Below are 19,985 nucleotides of genomic sequence, written 5' to 3'. Positions count from 1 at the left end.
AATTATTAACATTAATTATTACTATTTAAAATCAATCGTAATCTTTTAAACTACTGTTAATACCAATGAATATATCCATCATTCCATCATCCCATACACCTGTATAATACCTACTGTATTATGTAACGCGCGAAGCGGTGCGCTCACGATTGCGCTCCAATGAAAAAAGATTTAGTACATTTCCTAATACGAAATCCAATAGGAGTGAAAGAGAGGGTTTTGCCAGAGCCCTGCGCGTGAAACAAAAGATTTTCTATGGAAAAGTAGCAAAATTCGGTGCGCCGCACCCGCAAACGTTGCCGGTTCGTTTTTACCGCCCGGCAGGACAGCGATTGCGACGTTGCCAGTTGCTACGTCTATAATATAAACAAACACTCGACTCTCGAGTCAACTTCAATGCACGCGCGCGATTCATGCAATTTTCTAATTAAAATTATAAAATACGTGTTGAAATAGCCTGTACTTATCAGTATTACTTGTGAGTGTTAAAATGAACAATAATTATAATGTGGCGTTCATTAAAAAGTGTGATAAAACGTTACAAATTCGGCTTGAATGTAAAGCTAAGGGACCGCCACGGCCTGAACTTGATCTTACGCAAAAATGTACGACAAAAACGAAAACATATACGCGTGTGTTTAAATCTGAACAATATGTAAAAAAAACCGTGGTTGTGTGGTTGTGATGAAAGCAACAACAGATATTTACGAATGTCTTGTCGCTTTAAGTTATAGATATTTTTGCACACCAAAAAGAAAGACGTATGTAGGTATTTCCTTTATAAGTAATTTTTTTGATAAATGTACTGCTTTACACCATGTATTTTCAGTGTTTTATTTCAAGTGAACACCCATAAAATTTTGTCACGAGCCGCCTCTGGTACACAGTAATATGATAAACATAACTGTTGCACATTTGTCAACATTTTTAATTCAATAAAATGAATATGCAACGGATGTTTCAGTTGACTTGTCCCACGATATTATTTATTTCAATTCGTAATTCGCGGAATACGTTTTTAAAGGAACATACCTACCTAGGTAGTAATTACAGTATACAGTAACTTATTCTACACTGGAAAATTTAGTTCATATTGTGTAAAGACAAAGACAATCCATACTAATATTATAAATGCGAAAGTAACTCTGTCTGTCTGTCTGTTACTCAATCACGCCTTAACTACTGAACCAATTTGCATGAAATTTGGTATAGAGATATTTTGATACCCGAGAAAGGACATAGGATAGGTTTTATCCCGGAAATCCTATGGGAACGGGTTTTTCTTTCAAAACGCGGGCGAAGCCGCGGGCGGAAAGCTAGTCGTTATATAAATAACGCTGTATAATAGAAAATAAATATTATAGAATAACCTAACCATATTACCCAGTTAAATGACGATATAAACGCACCTGTCAAAACGTAAACGGGACACCAGTAATCAAAGACCGTAAAATAATAACTACATAAAAGGTATAATTCCAAAACTCCCAACCAGACTTTTTGCTCCAGACACGAATCTGGCAATACATCGAACCTGTTTTTTCGGCGCGGTGAATGCCTTTCTCCCTGGTTTTTTGTAAGGCTCGCATGTCAAGTTGAATAACCTGAAGTATTTTTTGTCTTCAGACTACGTCGCTTGTGTAATACAATACGAATCTTAACTGGGTTAAGTGATAACTATTTGTGTACGAATTTCTATTTATGCAAAATTAGCGTTTCGTATTAGAATAATTTTTAATAATAGCTAGGTACCCATTAAACTTGTTCATTTTTAGCGTTCCATACTCAAAGAGTAAAACAGGACCCACTTACTAAGCCTCGGCTGTCTGTCTGTCTGTCTGTCTCCGTAAACCGTGATAACTAGAAAGCTGAAATTTTCAGAAATGATGTATTTCCGTTGGCGCTATGATAAAAAATAGTAACAATTAAAAAAAATAATATTAAGAGTGGTCCTCATACAAAAAACGCTAAAAATTAGTATATCTACAACAAACGTGATTTTCTATTTTCACAGATAGTAGGTACGGAATAGAGGTCCGCGCCACGCCGGCGTGCCGCCGCCGAGAGAACCCGGCGCGCCGCCGCCGCCGCCGGGTCACAGAAAAATTGGCGCCGAGTTCAAATTTTGCGCGCAAACCATGTGTCACGCACGCGTTGTTGTCTACAACACGGCAACGTCGCATCGATATAGTAGACAATGTCTACTATATCGATGCCAGATGTTTTACTCCAAAAGCTAGCCAAAAAACACTCCAATAGATTTATTGATGAGGATGACGACGTCGCTCAAGAGTGTTGGAGATATTTGGCTACGGCTAACCCTTCAGATTTAGAATAGAATAGAATAGAATAAGAATTTATTCGCAGTAAAAATCAAACACATAAACAAAAAAAATACACAAGAAAAAATAACAGTTTACTACGAAAAGGCTATGGACTCAGCATATGGTGGAAGCATGACTAAAAGGCCAGTGCTTTCACCGCTGTTTTTCAGCCATAGCCTGTTGTAGCCACAAATGTCACACGAGTTTATACAACAAAAATTTTGTTATTAAAATAAAAATATACAAACTAACAGCATTTCTTATAAAACAAACATGCAATACATTAGGAAAACAGGTAAAACAATAAAAAATAAACAACAAAAAAATGGAAAATGAAAGGAATGCAGGATAATGTTTTATTCCGTTTCTACCGGTGGGATACATCGATACATCTTATATTAATAATAATTAATCAACCACACAATTATATCTATAATAGCCAGTTCATTCATACCCGGGTGAAATAATTACTATTGAAGTAATTAAATATGTAAAAACACAATATAAAATATATATATATATATATATATATAAATTACCCATCCATCAACTAATTCACTGGGCACTGCTCTTTTTGTTTTATTAATAAATAGCTTTTTAGTTTAGCTTTGAAAGTACCAAGACACCTTGATTCGCGTATAGGAGGAGGCAGGTCGTTCCAGCATTTACTAGCCCGATATTTACCACTATTTAAAATAACCGAATTTAAAACTACCTCTAAATGCAGCTGTTTTATACTTAGGTATTCGAAAAACACAAGAGAAAGGCCTTGATTTGCAGAGCTCTTGGCTTCGTGACCAAGTTAATTTCTCATAGAGGTAAGGCGGTGAATGGTTATTGACTTATTGATTTAGGAGATGTAGAGGACAACATTCTTAAGTTCTGGGAACAAAAAAAAGTTGTTTTGCCTTGGCTTGCCGGATTAGCGCGATCGCTTCTATCTATCTCAGCTACAAGCACGCCAAATGAAAGGGTTTTTTCTGTAGCTGGGCTAGTCTTAACTGCGAAGAGATCGCGTCTAAATCCTGCAAAAGTTAACAAAATTATTTTTATCCATGATAATTATAAACATGATTTGTTACAAATCAGTAACATTCATTGCTATGCAGACGACAGTACGGGGGATGCTCTTTATCCCGGCCGTGCAAACACCTGAAAGGAAAGCCTCAATGAGAGTCGAAACAAACTTGTGTCTGAAGTCGAGTCTTCTCTCCAAGAAGTCTCGGATTGGGGCGAACTTAATCTTGTCGAGTTCAATCCCCTAAAGACACAGGTTTGCGCGTTCACCGCTAAAAAGACCCCATTTGTCGTAGAACATCGGTTTAAGAGTACTCCCCTTAGTATATCGCTGAAAATCGGAATCCTCGGAGTTGAAATCTCGAGTGACGTTCAATTCCGCAGTCATTTGGAAGCGAAGGCTAAATTAGCCTCGAAAAAACTTGGTGTGCTCAGTAGATCGAGACAGTAGCCGGCCGGCCCACCGACTTCAGCTGTACAAGGCTCAGGTGCGACCGCATATGGAGTACTGTTCTCATCTCTGGGCCGGAGCCCCACAGTATCAACTCCTTTCTCTTGACCGCATCCAACGTCGAGCAGCTCGAATTGTCGATGACCGTAGGCTTTCCGATAGGCTCGATCCACTGTCAGTGCGAAGAGACGTTGCGTCTCTCTGTATACTGTACAGAATCTACTTTGGGGAGTGCTCTGAGGAATTGTTCCACCTTTTACCAGCCGCACAGTTCCACCACCGGACCACACGCCGTAAAAACCAGTTCCATCCGCACCATCTGGATGGTTGGCGCTCCACCACTGTCCGCTTCACCCGCAACTTCCTTCCGCGTACGGTGAAACTATGGAACGATTTGCCACCTGCGGTGTTCCCGAACAACTACGACATTGGCGCCTTCAAGAAAAGAGCTTATTTGTCCATAAAAGGCCGGCAAAGCACCTGTAACACTTCTAGTGTTACAAGTGTTTATGAGCGGTGGTGACCACTTAACATCAGGTGGCCCACCTGCTCCTTTGCTTGCTCTGACATAACATTGCCAATAAAATTATTGGCAATGTTTATAATTATCATGTTCATCACTATATAGTTAAGCTACTTGATTTTAATAAAAATAATTTTTTTATTAAACTTAAAGAGAGATTTTTCTACTGCACGCCCACCCCGTAATAACTTTAAAAATAACTAGCCCACGCCGGCGACGCCGCGCCGCGCCGGGTGCCGCACCCGGCGCGCCGCCGCTGGGCTTTTGGACTGCGGCGCGGACCTCTAGTACGGAACCCTTCATGCGCGAGTCGGATTCCCACTTGGCCGGTTTTTATTAATTCTGGGATTTAGCATATGAATCCAACTTACTAGATGGACTAGCTTGATAACAAGTGGCTCTAAGAAGTAGCTTATTTAAGTATCATTTAGAATTAAATACTGTCTGGTTACAATAAAAATTATACACATTTATGGCTTGTATGTATTATTATTATTAACTCCTATATTATAAGCCAGAAATAAAATATCGAATGATAGTAGGTACTTGTATACAAGGAAAAAAGGGTTTTGCGATGAAATACCAACACAATGCAAGTGATTAAATTCCTACCTTGACAATGAACCAAGAATGCAGATTAAAGATAAAAAATACAGATGCAAGAAACAATGCTTATGTAACATGATATATAACTATATGCGTGAAGGGGCTTCCACACTCATCGCCAAATTATTGAAGGTCAACGCGCGATTATTTCGTATAATCGCGCACACCCATATCGACATTGTTTACATTACGAACACGTATTTTTTGATAGTGGTTATGTAAATTTCTTTAGCTATTTTTATATCTTACGTTATAATATACAGCTGCTACGGGTATATTTTTGTGTAGTAAGTATTAATAGTACATATATTATGTCGTATGATGTACTTACCTAGAAATAGAAATGATGAATGGAAAAAAACTAACAGCATTTTTGTATAATATTATTACCTACCTTGTTATATTGATTAATATTTATTAAAAATAAAATTTCTGAATTAAATCACATCACATCGCACTACATATTTGCAAACAAAGGTAGGTACATATTCATATACCAATGTATGTATCAGATATATTGAATTTTCCTTATCTAATATTCGCGCTATAAAAAATGTGGTTCAGTAAAACGCAATTTAATCAAATGGATACTGTAAATAGGTACATACATAATTTACTAGTTGCAATACAATAACATTATTTATAAACAGGTGTGCTATATTTTTAACAAAGTGGGACAAAATTAATTGTAAACAATGATACGTTTAGTTAACCTCGAATTATTTATTGCTAACAGCTGTAATACGGAAACGAGTTAATTTGGTAAAACTGTACATTATAGGGCGTGGAATTTGGGGGTAGTGGGGGGTGGAGAGAGGGGGGGTGGGTACTAGGAACTTCCCCTGTAAAGGGGGGGGCGCGAAAATTAATAGTTTTCGAGATATTTACAAATTAAGTTTTGGTCCGCCTAAAGCAAAGGGGGCGCAAAGTAAGGACTTAGAAAATTTTTGATCTAAAGTGAAAATTGTATAGGAATCATAAAATACATAATTTTTATTCAAAACGCTAAAATAAGCATGTTTCGACGGAGCCCCGCTTCGCGGGGCTCCTATTTCTGTGTAGTTTTTTTTTTAAAGAAACCTAACCTAACCTAACCTAACGGCTAACCTAACCTAAACTAGATTTTTTTTTTGCGCGTCGACGGAGCCCCGCTTCGCGGGGCTCCTATTTCTGTGTAGTTTTTTTTTTTTTAAGAAACCTAACCTAACCTAACCTAACCTAACTTGATTTTTTTTTTGCGCGTCGACGGAGCCCCGCTTCGCGGGGCTCCTATTTCTGTGTAGTTTTTTTTTTAAGAAACCTAACCTTTTTTTTTTTTTTTTTTTTTTTTTTAGTGGGGAAATCTTGCATAGATACCCACGGCCTCTGGGGAAGAGGCCGTGGGTTATGTCGGATTCCTACCGACCAAAACCCCACTGTGTTCCGTCAAGCCGCATCAACGACGGGGCCACGGGTATGTGTAGAATTCATCCGTGACCCCATCAGAAGAAACCTAACCTAACCTAACCTAACCTAAAGGCTAACCTAACCTAACGAATTGAGGGTGAATATCTCCGCCATTTTTGATTTTAGAGAAAAGTTGTTCCTATAAAACATGCTTATATTAGCGTTATCTTTACGATAAAACAATAATAAATAGGTGTTAAAATGACACCAACTCCATCAAAAGTCCTGCGCCCCCTTTGCTTTAGTCCAACCCAACTAGCTTTAGTGTTAAAAGGTAATCTAGTAATCCGAATAATCGGACGATTAAATTATTTTATTCATCCGGTAATCGGACGACTAATTTATTTTATTCATCCGTTTAGCGGACTACTAGACACTTCGATTAATATTTTTGTTAAATTATAAATTGCGAATATTAATAATTTTATTTTATTTAATCTATTTTACAAAAACTATACTTAATAATAATTATTTTTAATGTTGTTGTTAAAAAATATACAAATTTCATAAATAAAATTTAAATTATAATATTTTTTTTTGTTAGATAGAAATGTTTTACCTGAAATGAAACGCGTTTGACAATCGCCGTAGGTCAATTTGACACTGTCATAACAGTAAGTTCGCGTTTCAAAGATAAAATGGAGTAAAATTTTCCGATTTTCAAAAATTCGTGACTCAAAAACAAAAAGTTTTCGCGCTGTGAAATTTCAGATTTAGGTTCCATAGGACAATAGCTAACCACAAAAAAAATTACGACTCTCAACTCCACGCCCTATAATGTACAGTTTAGCCGTTAATTTTTCTAAACAATACCATTTAACAAACCGGCGATGAGCACAATTAATTTTGTTGCGTGTTTAATAGCTGTGTTTTACCTGAAAATAAAACACATATTAAATACTTACCTATATTTGAAGCTTACTTCATTGAGAAGGTACCTAGCTTTTTCCGCCTATTTTTCCCTCTCTTTCCGTTGTATATATGCTATCTCTCTCGCACACCTCTCCACCAGGTGGCGGGGCGCACGATAATGTCGGGCGCTGGATGTTTTTCATTGAGTCGAAATCCACAACAGGTGGACGTTAAGTGTAAGCTTCAAATATAGGTAAGTATTTAATATGTGTTTTATTTTCAGGTAAAACACAGCTATTAAACACTTGACCGTAATTTGAAGCTTACTTCATTGAGACCTGTTTGTTACCCACCTGGTGTACAATATATGGACGCCAATGTGAATTTGAATACATAAGTAATTACTTATATCTTTATTTGAAAGAGTAAGGTGTGCAGATAGTATACCTACCAATAAATCACAAAAATTTTTATATTATATAATATAATAACAATCCCAGATGAAAAGTTAATCAAATAAGAACCAAAAAGTTAATCATAATGATTAAAAGTATTAGAACTTATGAGATTGGTTCAAGCGTACCTTAGTTAACCTTTTGGGCTTGAAAAGTTAAAGTTACTACAATTTTCACTATCTTTAGCGTAAATCTGCGAAAGCGCCAGTAACGACTTTCAATTACGCATTTAGATGTTACTTACAAAATGAAGCAACAGCTGATCCCGACGAGGCAAAAATACCTCAAACTCAAACCTTTATTTATTCAATTAGAACTCTGTAGAAGCACAATTGAATCATCTTTACATAGAATTACCACCTGTCTCAACTCACACAGTTTTAACCCAACCTGCTACAAGCGGACAAGAAGAGAACTTGGTCCTTACTTTTGGGGTCAGAAATAAATTTAAAAGGTCACCCCTTGAATAAGGCAATAAAATATCAAAACAGGTAAACGGTTTTAATTATAATACAGATTTTTAACATCAAACCAAACCGTGCGGTATCTATTAATGTTTAGAGCCAACGCCACCAATCATAATCTAAACATGGCTAGTACTTTCAGTACAATGCATGAATTATTTATTTAAAACTGATAGGTCATAAACTCTGTACTGGAAACAAATATACTGAACTTAACTCTTAAGAGACTAAAATGATAAGGAGCTTATCTGTGTCCCAAAACTGCAATTACTACAGCCAAGTACGTTACTTTTAATCAATTCGGTTTTAAGATATAATTATGATTTACATAAGAACTTATATACCGAAAGCCTCGGGACTACATAACGTGACTTATCTTCTTATATATAAAAATGAATCGCAAAATGTGTTGGTAAGCGCATAACTCGAGAACGGCTGAACCGATTTCGATAATTCTTTTATTATATTCCTTGAAGTACGAGGATGGTTTTTATGTAGAGAAAACGTAAGTACCACGAGCGAAGCCGGGGCGGACCGCTAGTTTATAATAATAGTGTTTGTGCACAACACTAGGCAGTCAACAGCTATATGAACGTCAGATAGGAAAAGAGCCAAATTTATCCAGTCAGTAACAAAGGATTTTAACTATAGTTACTTTATTCTAATTCAACCAACTACTACTAGCTACTCCGTATGTCTTTTGGATAGACGGAGGCAAATAGGATTTTTATTCCAACTATATCATTTGATATTTTGAAAATGTACTCCACATTTTCATACCGTCAGAGTCATTTTGCAGATTATAGTGGTGCAGCACTGAACACTGTCTATTAGGTGGCTGATGCTGCTGACCGGGCCTTCAGTTCCGCTTTCCAGAATACCTTCACCCTTCTAGGTGTTACTACTACTGAAATAGCGGTACTCTATCGCGTCGTTCAGGTCTCTAACTGACTAGGATTTCTCATATTATCGTAACAACCCTCGCTCGTTCTAACGAGGATAAATTATCGCCAAGGAATTCTGCTGCAGGATAATGGCAAGAGAGATTATAAGCTTAACTATGCAATATTATGTTAAGGAATATGGTGGGTTTTGAATACTATCGTCGTCTGAAAGTATCTCCTTTCGATTAACTGCATTAAGGATGCAGATCTGATCCCATCTTTGTTCCGTAGGAATGCTACGACAGTCTAAACGTTACACTGAACAAAGAAAATTGCCCTGAATATAGTCGGTTGTTCCAACATCCGTAATATGGCTAGCCTAAGGTTAGTTATCCCTTGATTGTAACTGCTACCAATGGAGGCATTGCTCTTGTGTTGTCCACAGTTGTGCGAGTGCAAAAATGAAGAACTGAGCTCGTGGGGAGCTATGTCGAATGAATCTGTGTTAAGATTATGACAGTATAGGACAGTTAGCTGTGGATGCGAAGACAGGACATTACTTTATTCATCCGTAAACACGCGAGGCAGCCACGGACAGCGATATAGCAAGAACTAAACTAGCAAAGTTTAGTTCGCTTACCAGACTTTGTCATGTTTTAAATGCAGTATATCCTCTGAATAGCATTGCATTTATGACTATTGATAAACTTAATTCACCCGTAAACACGAGAAGCAGGCACGGATAGCGATATGGCAAGAACTAAACCAGCAAAGTTTAGTTCGCTTACCAGACTTATATTTTAAAAGCCGTATAGCCTGTACATTTCATTTATTGCCCCCCCCCCCCCTCAAAGCAAAGAAATGAGAAGTCATTTGGCAGAGCTTTCTCGTTAAGGGTAGGGGTTCCAAGTAATATCTAATAATAAGAGGCTTTTGTTTGGAAAGATTGACTTTCCGTTATTTATCCTCTATCCTATGTAACTCAACAGTCAGTATTCTCAGCATTCGTTGAGTACTTAAACGTTTTACGTTAATAGTTGTATATAACTTTATTATACAATATAATAATCCTGGTGGGATGACAAAAAACTTGTCTAACAAACGATTATCCTAATCCCTCAGCGATTTATTGTTTGAGCCCCGAAGAAAAATCTCATGGGTGCAATAATGAGGTCAAATGGGTTGAAAAACGAGTCAAATAAATTGCCTACAAGACCGGGCAACTAAAATAGGCCTATGAGAGGTCAACTATACGTAATCAATCGTCATTTGTTACATTCAATCGCTTTGCGATTAAAAAATCTCTTCCGATGTTTGTATATGTAAATTGGTCGGCTAGTGCCATTTAATTACGATACCAAACATACCGTTGACACAAGGCTTGGTGACAATCCTCGAAACCACCGCCACAAATCATCTGCGAGATGATATTTGATCCGACTCGCCTTCCTTTGTTGTGATTAGGCTTTGCATTGGTAAATACAATTTGTTCAATTCCAATTTCCATAATTGGTAAACCAATGGTGGTTTCCTGATTCCTGAAGCGTAAACTTTTAGGATACGAAGTATCAATTTCATGCGCCCATTATTTGACGTATCTAACCTTTATTGTATTTATTAGGTCATTTACTATACTGCCCACTGTGAAGTAGATTTCAAAACCTTTTTCTACCTACCTTAGAAGAGTGAAGATCCGATACGGTCATATCCAAAACTTCTTTCGTGGGTCCTCGTTGACAAAAGCAAATATCTATGATCATTTTAATGATCAATCCTTTGTATATTTGCACCAATCGCCATTAAAGCCCCGCGAGGGCTGATATATATTTGCACCATTTCCCCGTGGGGACGGTTGTTATCAAAGCCCCGCGAAGGCTGATATATATTTGCACCATGTCTCCGTGAGGTACTGTTGTAATCAAAGCCCCGCGAGGGCTGATATATATTTGCACCATTTCTCCATGAGGGACGGTTGTAATCAAAGCCCCGCGAGGGCTGATATATATTCGCACCATCTTTTCCGTGAGGGACGATTGTAATCAAAGCCCCGCGAGGGCCGATATATATTTGCACCATTTCCCTGCGAGCGACAGCTGCGCGAGGGATGTTTGTAACTAGAAATAAGTAGGGCCTGCCAAAAAATGCTTAAGAGACACCCTGCGAGGGTGAATTTGACCTGGCTAACCCCTGCGAGGAGTAGTGGCCACATTTATGTATTCTGCTTCGAGCAAGAATACACCTTAGTGCTAATATAAAAATAGCAGTAAATAATCATTTAAATAATATAGCAATTAACAAGGTCCTTTAACTTATTTTCCAATGTTAGCGACATTTAATAAATTCATAATTCAAATCAATTCACTAAATTTTAAAAAGAACTTCGATTCATATTTATTTTTGTTCATGCAATCGATGTAACATTTAGTTGCTTTATATCCGTTAACATTCCTTACGAACGCAACCATACCGTCGTAGGACGTTATATTTAATTGCACAAAATAATCTCCACTCACCCGCAATTTTTTACTTTTTGTCAAGGTGTACAAGTTTATAATATTATTCTAAAACGTTAGAAGTGAATTGTAAATCCTTTGAAATAAGTGTATCTAAATCTAATTTATATTAAGATATCTCGATAATTATTATACGATAACCCTTTCAGCACAAGTTCAGTAAACCAAAGAATTTAATTGTAAAATTTTGGTACTTACTCGTTTTAACAAAAAAGTTGCATCATTTGAACATAGGAAACGTAATTTTCAATCAAATTAGCCGTGTGTAATATGTCTATTTTCACATAAAAACGGATCAGAATAATACTCATAAAAGGACACGTATAGACTACGGATAGTTTTGAATGTGTGGAACATTCATGGTACGTATCCACTATACATGAGCGAATTCCATCATTATTCAGTTGAGCGGTAACTCCCGTACGATTTATAAAATAAAATCACAACATGTTCTGACATGTCGTGACTTCTTGGAGCTGACTCATCTCGTTCGATAATTTTTAGTAATAAACTATGATAGGAATTCCGAACCGTTCCTAGCGATAACGACAATGTAATAAAGTCGTAGCAATGGATTGTATGCCTGTAAAGCTTTGAGTTGGCTCATATCCATACTAAGTATTAATTGTAATTTTTCCACGAAAAATTCACTTGTACCCTTGTAATAAAAACACATTATTAAAAATGAAATAAAATATTAAAAATATCTATATACAAGAGAGGGTATTTGATATATCTAGTAATATCAAATAATCACAAAAGTAATATTAACGATTCGAGTAAAGCCGAACGGTAACACCGTTAAAATAGCTTTACTCACAGTATTAAAAATTCAAATATTAATTAGTACATATTGCATAATGAAATATTTCAAAAGAAAAGTTACTATTTCAAGTAAAATGTAACGGTTGTATCGTTAATTTTAAATATCTTTATTCATGCTATTAAGTACTTAAGCATATTGAAAAATAAACTATTGCTGAAGGATTCATTAAAAACCTCAGCATTTTAAATAAAGTCCAACGATTATACCGTTGACTTTAAAGATTTTTACTCATTTTTAAGTAAAATATTATTAGAATAGATGTAAAAATAACTCACTGTACCGATCCGACGGGATACACTTTTTAACACTTTTAGCACTTGCTTTAAGCAATACTTAATACTTAATAGCACCAAGGTTGTAGTCTTGTAGACAACCTTCTCGCGGCGGAAGCTAGACGCCAATGAAAAACATCCAGCGCCCGACATTATCGTGCGCCCCGCCACCTGGTGGAGAGGTGTGCGAGAGAGATAGCATATATACAACGGAAAGAGAGGGAAAAATAGGCGGAAAAAGCTAGGTACCTTCTCAATGAAGTAAGCTTCAAATTACGGTCAAGTGTTTAATAAAATTATATCATGCATTTTTTTCTATTATTAAATATAATATTATTAATTATTATTGTGTAAAAAATCCTGAGATTTTATTATCTAGGTATATATGTAATAACTTATTATATAGGTAGGTACTTAATATGCAAATCTTTTTTATGCTAAATTATTGTTTTCTATTTATTTAAGTATGTACCTAATTAATAATATTATATATATATATATATATATATATATATATATATATATATATATATATATATATATAAATTATTAATTTCCTACCTTTTCTGCGTCCAAATGGACCGCAAAATGAGTTTCCTTTGCCAATAATATTGTCATCGATGAATTTGATCAACTTCGCTAAATCTTCTGGTTTGTGCCCCTGGGACACGATCCATCTTGAGGGCAAATCTTCTTGCATGGATTCCGATTTTCCTTTAGTGCCTCTAGATTTTTTTAGAACACTTGTCATATTACCGTCACATTACACAATATGTTTTAGGTGTTCATAAACCTAATTTTTCTATCACTTGCACTGGTTTACGAAAAAAAAATACATAAAGAAATTCAAACACGCGCGGTACGTATACAACACGAGGTTATCTTATACAGCGAATGTAAAATGGTGCACAGACTTGATTACTTGCACTCAGTACTACGCTACGCTACGGAGTACGGTGTGATGTCGCCGTAACGACGCACATCGCCGCATAATCAGTGTTGCTATTTCAAATATTTTCTACCAAATGGGAGCTTTAATTTGGTTTAGTGAATTTTATTTATTAAACGCATAATTAAACGTTAGATACGTAAGATAGAGTATATGATACAATTTATATTTACTTTTCATTTAATATAGAAGCATAATATTCTAAGTATTGTAGTTTTGAAGTTAGTTTAACATAGTAATTTATACGAATTTTTTTTCGATATTCCCGCGCTTCGCCATTATAATACATGTAGCTTCTAAACTACTACGATGACCACTCTAGAACTTTGCATGAAGTTTTAGAGTGGTCATCGCATTTTGCATAAGCCATTTATTTAATGATCTTAAAAAAATGTAAAAATATGCAAAGTTTGTAAAAAATGACAAAGAAAACTATTTTTTTTTATTTTTCGAAATTACAAAATATATGAGGTTAAAATGGTTATATATTATTGTGGTTTATTTTTCAGTCATCAATTTATTTAAAAATTCCTTTTCTTGAACTGATAATTATTACATTCGAAGTCTCGCATGCCTCGCGCTTACTGACATCTTCAAAGACCTGTATTTTTTAAAATAAGCTTCTAAATGCAAAAATATTTCGATATATATACCTACAGGCATAGACGTATAAAAAAAGACAGACGCCGTATTACGAACAAACAACGTGAAGCCACCATAGTAAGCTAGCGATCGTGTAAAGACAATAAACACGCACACACTCTCACCATAGTAAGCTAGTCGGCCGCCATTACGTCGTGAACTACCGACTTATTAACTGCGTCACTGTTTCACAAAAAATATTTAAAATGCCGTCTTGCGCGGTTAAATGGTGTCGCAACAGTACAATTTTAAATAACAAAACACAAGGGATTACATTCCACAGGGAAGCAAGTTATTTCTTTTATGTTTTAATGACAAAATAATTACGGTAAAATTTATAGAAAAAAATACAGCCGCCATTGTCATCAGGACAGCTGTTGCCATGGCAACATAGCACACACACATGGATGTTTCGCCGCCATTACTAGGCTTCACTCAATGTTTAAGCGATATACCGTCCGTCTTTTTTATACGTCCATGCCTACAGGTGTAACATACTAAAATCTGAGACTAAAATATAATCGAAATCTGAAGCCTGACCCAATTACACATTAGTTATTTTAAAATAATAGTTTAATACCAAAATACGCAAAGAAATTGGTATATGTAACTATGTACTTACTACGATTTATAAATTCTAAAACATTTAGATTTAACAAAAAGACTGTATTTTCCCATTAGTCAATTTTGGACTTCCCAAACCATAATGAGTGATGAATACTATTTTTAATAGTTGCATATTGGTGCAAGGTTACCATAACAACCAGACTTGTTAGATCGTTTTGCACATTTTATTATATTTACTTCGAATTTTTTGCATGACCACTAGAGGTTATTAAATTTAGACTATTACAATGATGAAACTACAAATATCCAACGAGCAAGATAGAAAGGAAGCACAGAATAGGGAAAGGAAAAGGCAATGCGAATTGGAAAGAAGATCTAGGATCTTCAATGCACGGAATCGAAAAATTGGTGTAAGCTTTCATTTATTTACTTTAATCAAAGGCAAACATAACAATGAATAAATAAAAAATGTTGTGTGGTTTTATGAAACCACGGTAAGTGAAACTATTCGAACGGTTCCGAACACTGCTTTGTGTAGCGCATGTCGCGTGACGGTCGGCTGCCGAGTAGGTATACCTACCTACTCAGCAGCGGCCAGCGATACACGCGACATGCGCTACACAGACCAAAAAGTTTGAGACGATGTAATAAAAGTTTCACTATAATATTGTTCATAGAGAAAAAAAAACCAAAATACCCTACTTTGATTATTCACTATAAAATAACAAAATGTTATTAAAATCTGATTGCCAATATCGAGCACGCAATGCGATTCCTTGGATTGATATTCACGAACTTCTCACAGCATTCGAATTTATTATGAATAAGTTATTCTTCTCTTTCCGTTTCAAATTTATTTAAAGTCTTTCTGATCTCATTGCCTAAATTTTGAGTGTATCTTTTAAAAGGATCTATGACCTTAAACGTTTTTGGTTTCTATCTGCTCAACAATGATATTGCAAAAATTTTGGCGACACGGAAATATCCTTCACGGTGTCTCAAATAGGCACATGCTATAAACGCGTTGTTCTGACTATAAATATATTATTTGAAAAATAAATGAACCTTATACACTTGACCTTAAATTTTGATGTAACTAAAGGATTTCTCATAAGTACCTATTTCACCAATAATCTACTCGTTTAAATGACCATGAACAGCAAATATACCTAATAATGGTCAAGTAATATAGTGATAAGTAATGGATAGAGTACTATATTAGTTTAGTTAAGTATAAGAAATGAGGCTTTCCTCAGGTTGACCTACCGTTCCTGGAGCGCCAGGTGGTCGAGAAACGAGCTGAACGAGAGGAGCAGGAGCGGAAGAATCTCGCTTTCGCTCAGCAGATGATAAAGGACAGCAATCTAGCCGTTGTCCTGGAAGCACGGGAACATGAGGTTTGGATTCTTTAGTCTTCATGATAGAGTATAATGGAAAAAGGTTCTACATATAATTTTAAATACTTAACTACATGTTTCTTGTACAAAATTTAGCTTATACAAAAATAAGAAAATAGTAGCAGTTACGCAACATATTAGTCCGGGATACATCGCCCATTTTTGCAAGTGATTACTATCAAGCTAATTTTTCGTGAGTAGCTTTATTTTGATGAGATGCCCAATAATTTCATGTACGAAACTCTCGATTGTGGTAGCTTACAGAGGTAACAAGGATAAAAATTTTTGATTTGACGGTTCTCAAATATTTATTACGCAATTTGTAGGACAATATGTCTGTTGAATTATATAAGTATTAAATAAGTGAAAATAAAAAAATCAGCTGGTTAGTAATCATTTATGATGACTTCGTTATCGATACACATTGGAAAGGGGGACTCTTTGATCAAACCATAGATTTTGTAGGACAAATATTTTTTCGAATAATTTAGATAATTATCTTGAGATTGAACAAAAAAAAACACTCAGTTAGTAATTAATATTTGAGAACCATCAAATCAAAATATTTTATCCTTGTTACCTCTGGTAGCTACCACAATCGAGAGTTTTGTACATGAAATTATTGGGCATCTCATCAAAATAAAGCTACTCACGAAAAATTAGCTTGATAGTAATCACTTGCAAAAATGGGCGATGTATCCCGGACTATATTATAAGTCGAGTCATTAATTATTTCAAATGTTTAACTACAGACAAATTATGTGTAATTTTAACCTTTTATTTTTAACGACACTGTAATAATTAACCAACATAATTACGGTTCCCTACCTAACACTACATATATTAATTTATAACTCAACAAAGCAATTTATTATTCACATTCCCTTTATATTTTTGTCATTTAAATTATCCAAATAAACATGCGAAAGTAGATACCTTCCATCACAGGAGCGACGTCGCATCAACGTAGAAATTGACGAGTTTCGCCAAAAGTACCAAAGGGCTGAAGACAGGCGGGAGTTCGATCTGAACAACCCTGATGTGCTGAAGATGCAGCTGCCTCCACGAGCTTCGGATGGCGAGCCGGTGGGCATGTCCAGTGCTCAGAAGTAAGTTTAGGCTGTTAAGATTATATTCACCATCATCATTCTGTCATTCCCTTGTTTATAGGATGTAGATATAACTTTTTAACTTTTGTAATATGATCCTTGTTTCTTAGATTAAAATCAATACTTGTCTAAACTCTTTTTACATTCTGTTCGCAATATTTGCAATTAATTATGATTAATTTGAATTAAAATAATACAGCATTGATCAGAGGCACCTTCTGACGAAACTGACCCTTATTAAAAAGTTCGAATAAAATTATTATCATGATATATTCACATATCCTTACGAAATATAAATCTATGGATATAAAGGTTCGAAGGCGAAGACTTAGAATACGAAGAGCGCAAGAAGATAATGGCCGAACAGAAGAACGCGTGGCTCGAGCAGCAGGTACAAGAGAGGAAGGCCGCTGAGGAGGAGCGGAGGAAGGCGGAGGAGGCTTATATGGTGAATATTATGTAGGAATAGGCTTGGAAAAAGAAAGAGAAATAGAATTGTTTGGGAATAAATATTCTGGAAAGGACTGTACCTTCACGAAGGACAATAAGATATTAGTGATCTTGCTGGCTAAGTTTTTCTAATGAATTATGGGACGACTAAAGCTTCTAGAGCTACATTTTCATACCTAAACTACGAGTTTCGATTAAATTTGGTACAGAGATATTTCACACAATCTATTTATTTACTGATGGGAGCAGTGCTGATGTAGATAATGCTCAAATAAATTCAAATAACATTCCAATTGATAAAAATCCTGGAATCCGTAACCACTGTAATTGTTTTCAAATTTTAATAATTTATTAACAGATGGCAATCAAAGCGAGAGACGCTCGCGCTGGAGAGTTGGATAAAATGGAGAGGGAGTGTCGATACCGGCTTGGACAAGCTAATCTCAGATACAATGAGGCTTTGGTATGTTTTATTTTTAAAAAGGCAACTAAACATTAAGATAAAGCTTTGAGTATTACCTACTCTCAAAAAGTTTTCTTGAGTAGTTAGATCATAATTAGGCTTTTATATTGTAGAAGATTTTATACTAATTGAAAACTAAATACAATAACACTCGCTCAAAATTATTGCGTTTTTTCATAAACCTAGTAAAGAACAGAAACGTAAATAAAATTACAAGAGCGAAAACACCGATGGCCACACTATCTATATTCATAGAAGTCGTTTTTTACGTAAAATAATTTTTGAAACAGGCAGCAGAGAAGAAGCAGTTAGAAAGAATAATGAAAGAACAAGAAGAAGCCGATAATACAGCAGAAATGTACAACAACCTGACGTCAGACATGCTCACTGAAAACCCTGATGTGGCTAAGAGCGCGCTTGGCAAGAACAGGTACATTTTGTATATTCTATTTGTATTTCAAATATGTTTTAAATTTATTTCGCAGTAGTTGATGAGTCCAAGCATCTTATTTCGTTATTATATTTACGTCAATTATTTTAAAAACACCTATTTAATTCAGCGTAATAATATCAATTTGGCATTAGCGAAACGGAATGCATTGATAACAAACAGCATATTTCGTTATTTCAATTTTAGAACACTCGCTTTATTAAAAAGCCGTTTGAATTTGATTTTTAATTAATTTATGGTTCTAGAGCTATCGGTTTCATGTACAAAGGGATGAATCAAGAGGAACTGAAGAAGTTTTACGCCGCACAAAAGGAACAAATGGCTGCGGCAAAGGTACTTTACCAATTTACTTTTTATATTGTATATAAATAATGTAATAAATAGACTTGAATTCGCACACACCATAAGAGTAATTTTCCTCATAATTTATTTCATTTCAATGTACTTGATAGGCAAAACGTGAGGCGGAAGAAAAAATGGAGGCTGAATGGCAGGCGTTGGCTAAGTCTATACAACGTGAAGTTGCGCGCCAAGATATCGCAGACCAGAGAAAGAGGAGGTAAAATTAATTGCATTTTCTATAACAAACAACAATATTGCTCCTACATCATAAACTGCTAAAGTATACCAGACTCGTCAATAAATAATAGGCTAATTTGTTGTAGCATATAATTTTTCGTTATACGAATTAATTTCAATAATCATTACTCAGGGAAATCGCCCGTCAGTTAATGGAAGAGAATCAGCTAATGGCTCTTCAACAGAAAGAAAAGGAGAAATATTACAAAGAAGTTGTCTACAACAACACACCTACGGACGAATATTATTCACAATTTAATACCACTACTAGATAAAATGTTACCAATTTTGGTAAAAATATTCGTCTGGCAACACTATAATTGATATGTCACTACTCACTACCAAATGTGTTCAAAATTATGGTTTTTTAATGTCTTATTATTTACTTATTAGTTATTACATTTATAAATTTTAATTCACTTCATTATTTTCACTTTGTTTTTGTGTTAATAAATTGTATATGGCAATAATCATTTTTTTACATTTTTCGTCTGTCGACCAACACAAGAAATAATCAGTTTTTCTTGACTATAAAATGAGGTATTTAACCCTAGAAAGATAGTCTGCATCAAAATGACTCCTGCGTTTTCGAAATATAGCTGTATCTTTTTAAATGTCGCGAATCCATAACTGTGCTTATAGGACATTTCACGAGTCACTGAGAGCTACCCTATGGTATACGTTTCAATAAAGTAGGGTTGTTGAGGATTCCTCTTCCGCTTCCTCATAATGAGGAAGTTCCGCA

The 19,985-nt window shown here is 35.4% G+C and overlaps 2 protein-coding genes across 3 annotated transcripts in view; one reads left to right on the top strand and one right to left on the bottom strand.

The window, feature by feature from the left end:
* LOC149476816 (uncharacterized) overlaps window positions 1–13,607 on the bottom strand; it is a 110,110-nt gene extending 96,503 nt beyond the window's left edge. For both annotated transcript variants that reach the window (XM_089711122.1, XM_089711123.1), the window contains exon 1: window positions 13,195–13,607. In XM_089711122.1, coding sequence (XP_089567248.1) covers window positions 13,195–13,384 — 190 coding nt within the window. In that variant the 5' untranslated portion in view covers window positions 13,385–13,607. The remainder of the gene's footprint in view (window positions 1–13,194) is intronic.
* A 1,385-nt stretch (window positions 13,608–14,992) lies between these two features.
* On the top strand, window positions 14,993–19,606 carry LOC149476815 (RIB43A-like with coiled-coils protein 2). The gene is made up of 9 exons (XM_089711530.1): window positions 14,993–15,201; window positions 16,048–16,188; window positions 17,137–17,297; window positions 17,610–17,745; window positions 18,106–18,210; window positions 18,501–18,640; window positions 18,907–18,994; window positions 19,114–19,220; window positions 19,374–19,606. The coding sequence occupies exons 1-9, from the start codon at window positions 15,079–15,081 to the stop codon at window positions 19,513–19,515; spliced, it is 1,143 nt and encodes a 380-aa protein (XP_089567656.1). The 5' UTR covers window positions 14,993–15,078; the 3' UTR covers window positions 19,516–19,606.
* Window positions 19,607–19,985: the final 379 nt, after the last annotated feature.

This window comes from Colias philodice, chromosome 26, assembly GCF_061535455.1.
Source record: "Colias philodice isolate Cphi_HAF_F1 chromosome 26, ilColPhil1 Martin Lab GWU primary, whole genome shotgun sequence".
NCBI lineage: Eukaryota > Metazoa > Arthropoda > Insecta > Lepidoptera > Pieridae > Colias > Colias philodice.
The sequence above is the reverse complement of the archived record's forward strand: the minus strand, read 5'-3'. Positions and strand labels throughout refer to the sequence as shown.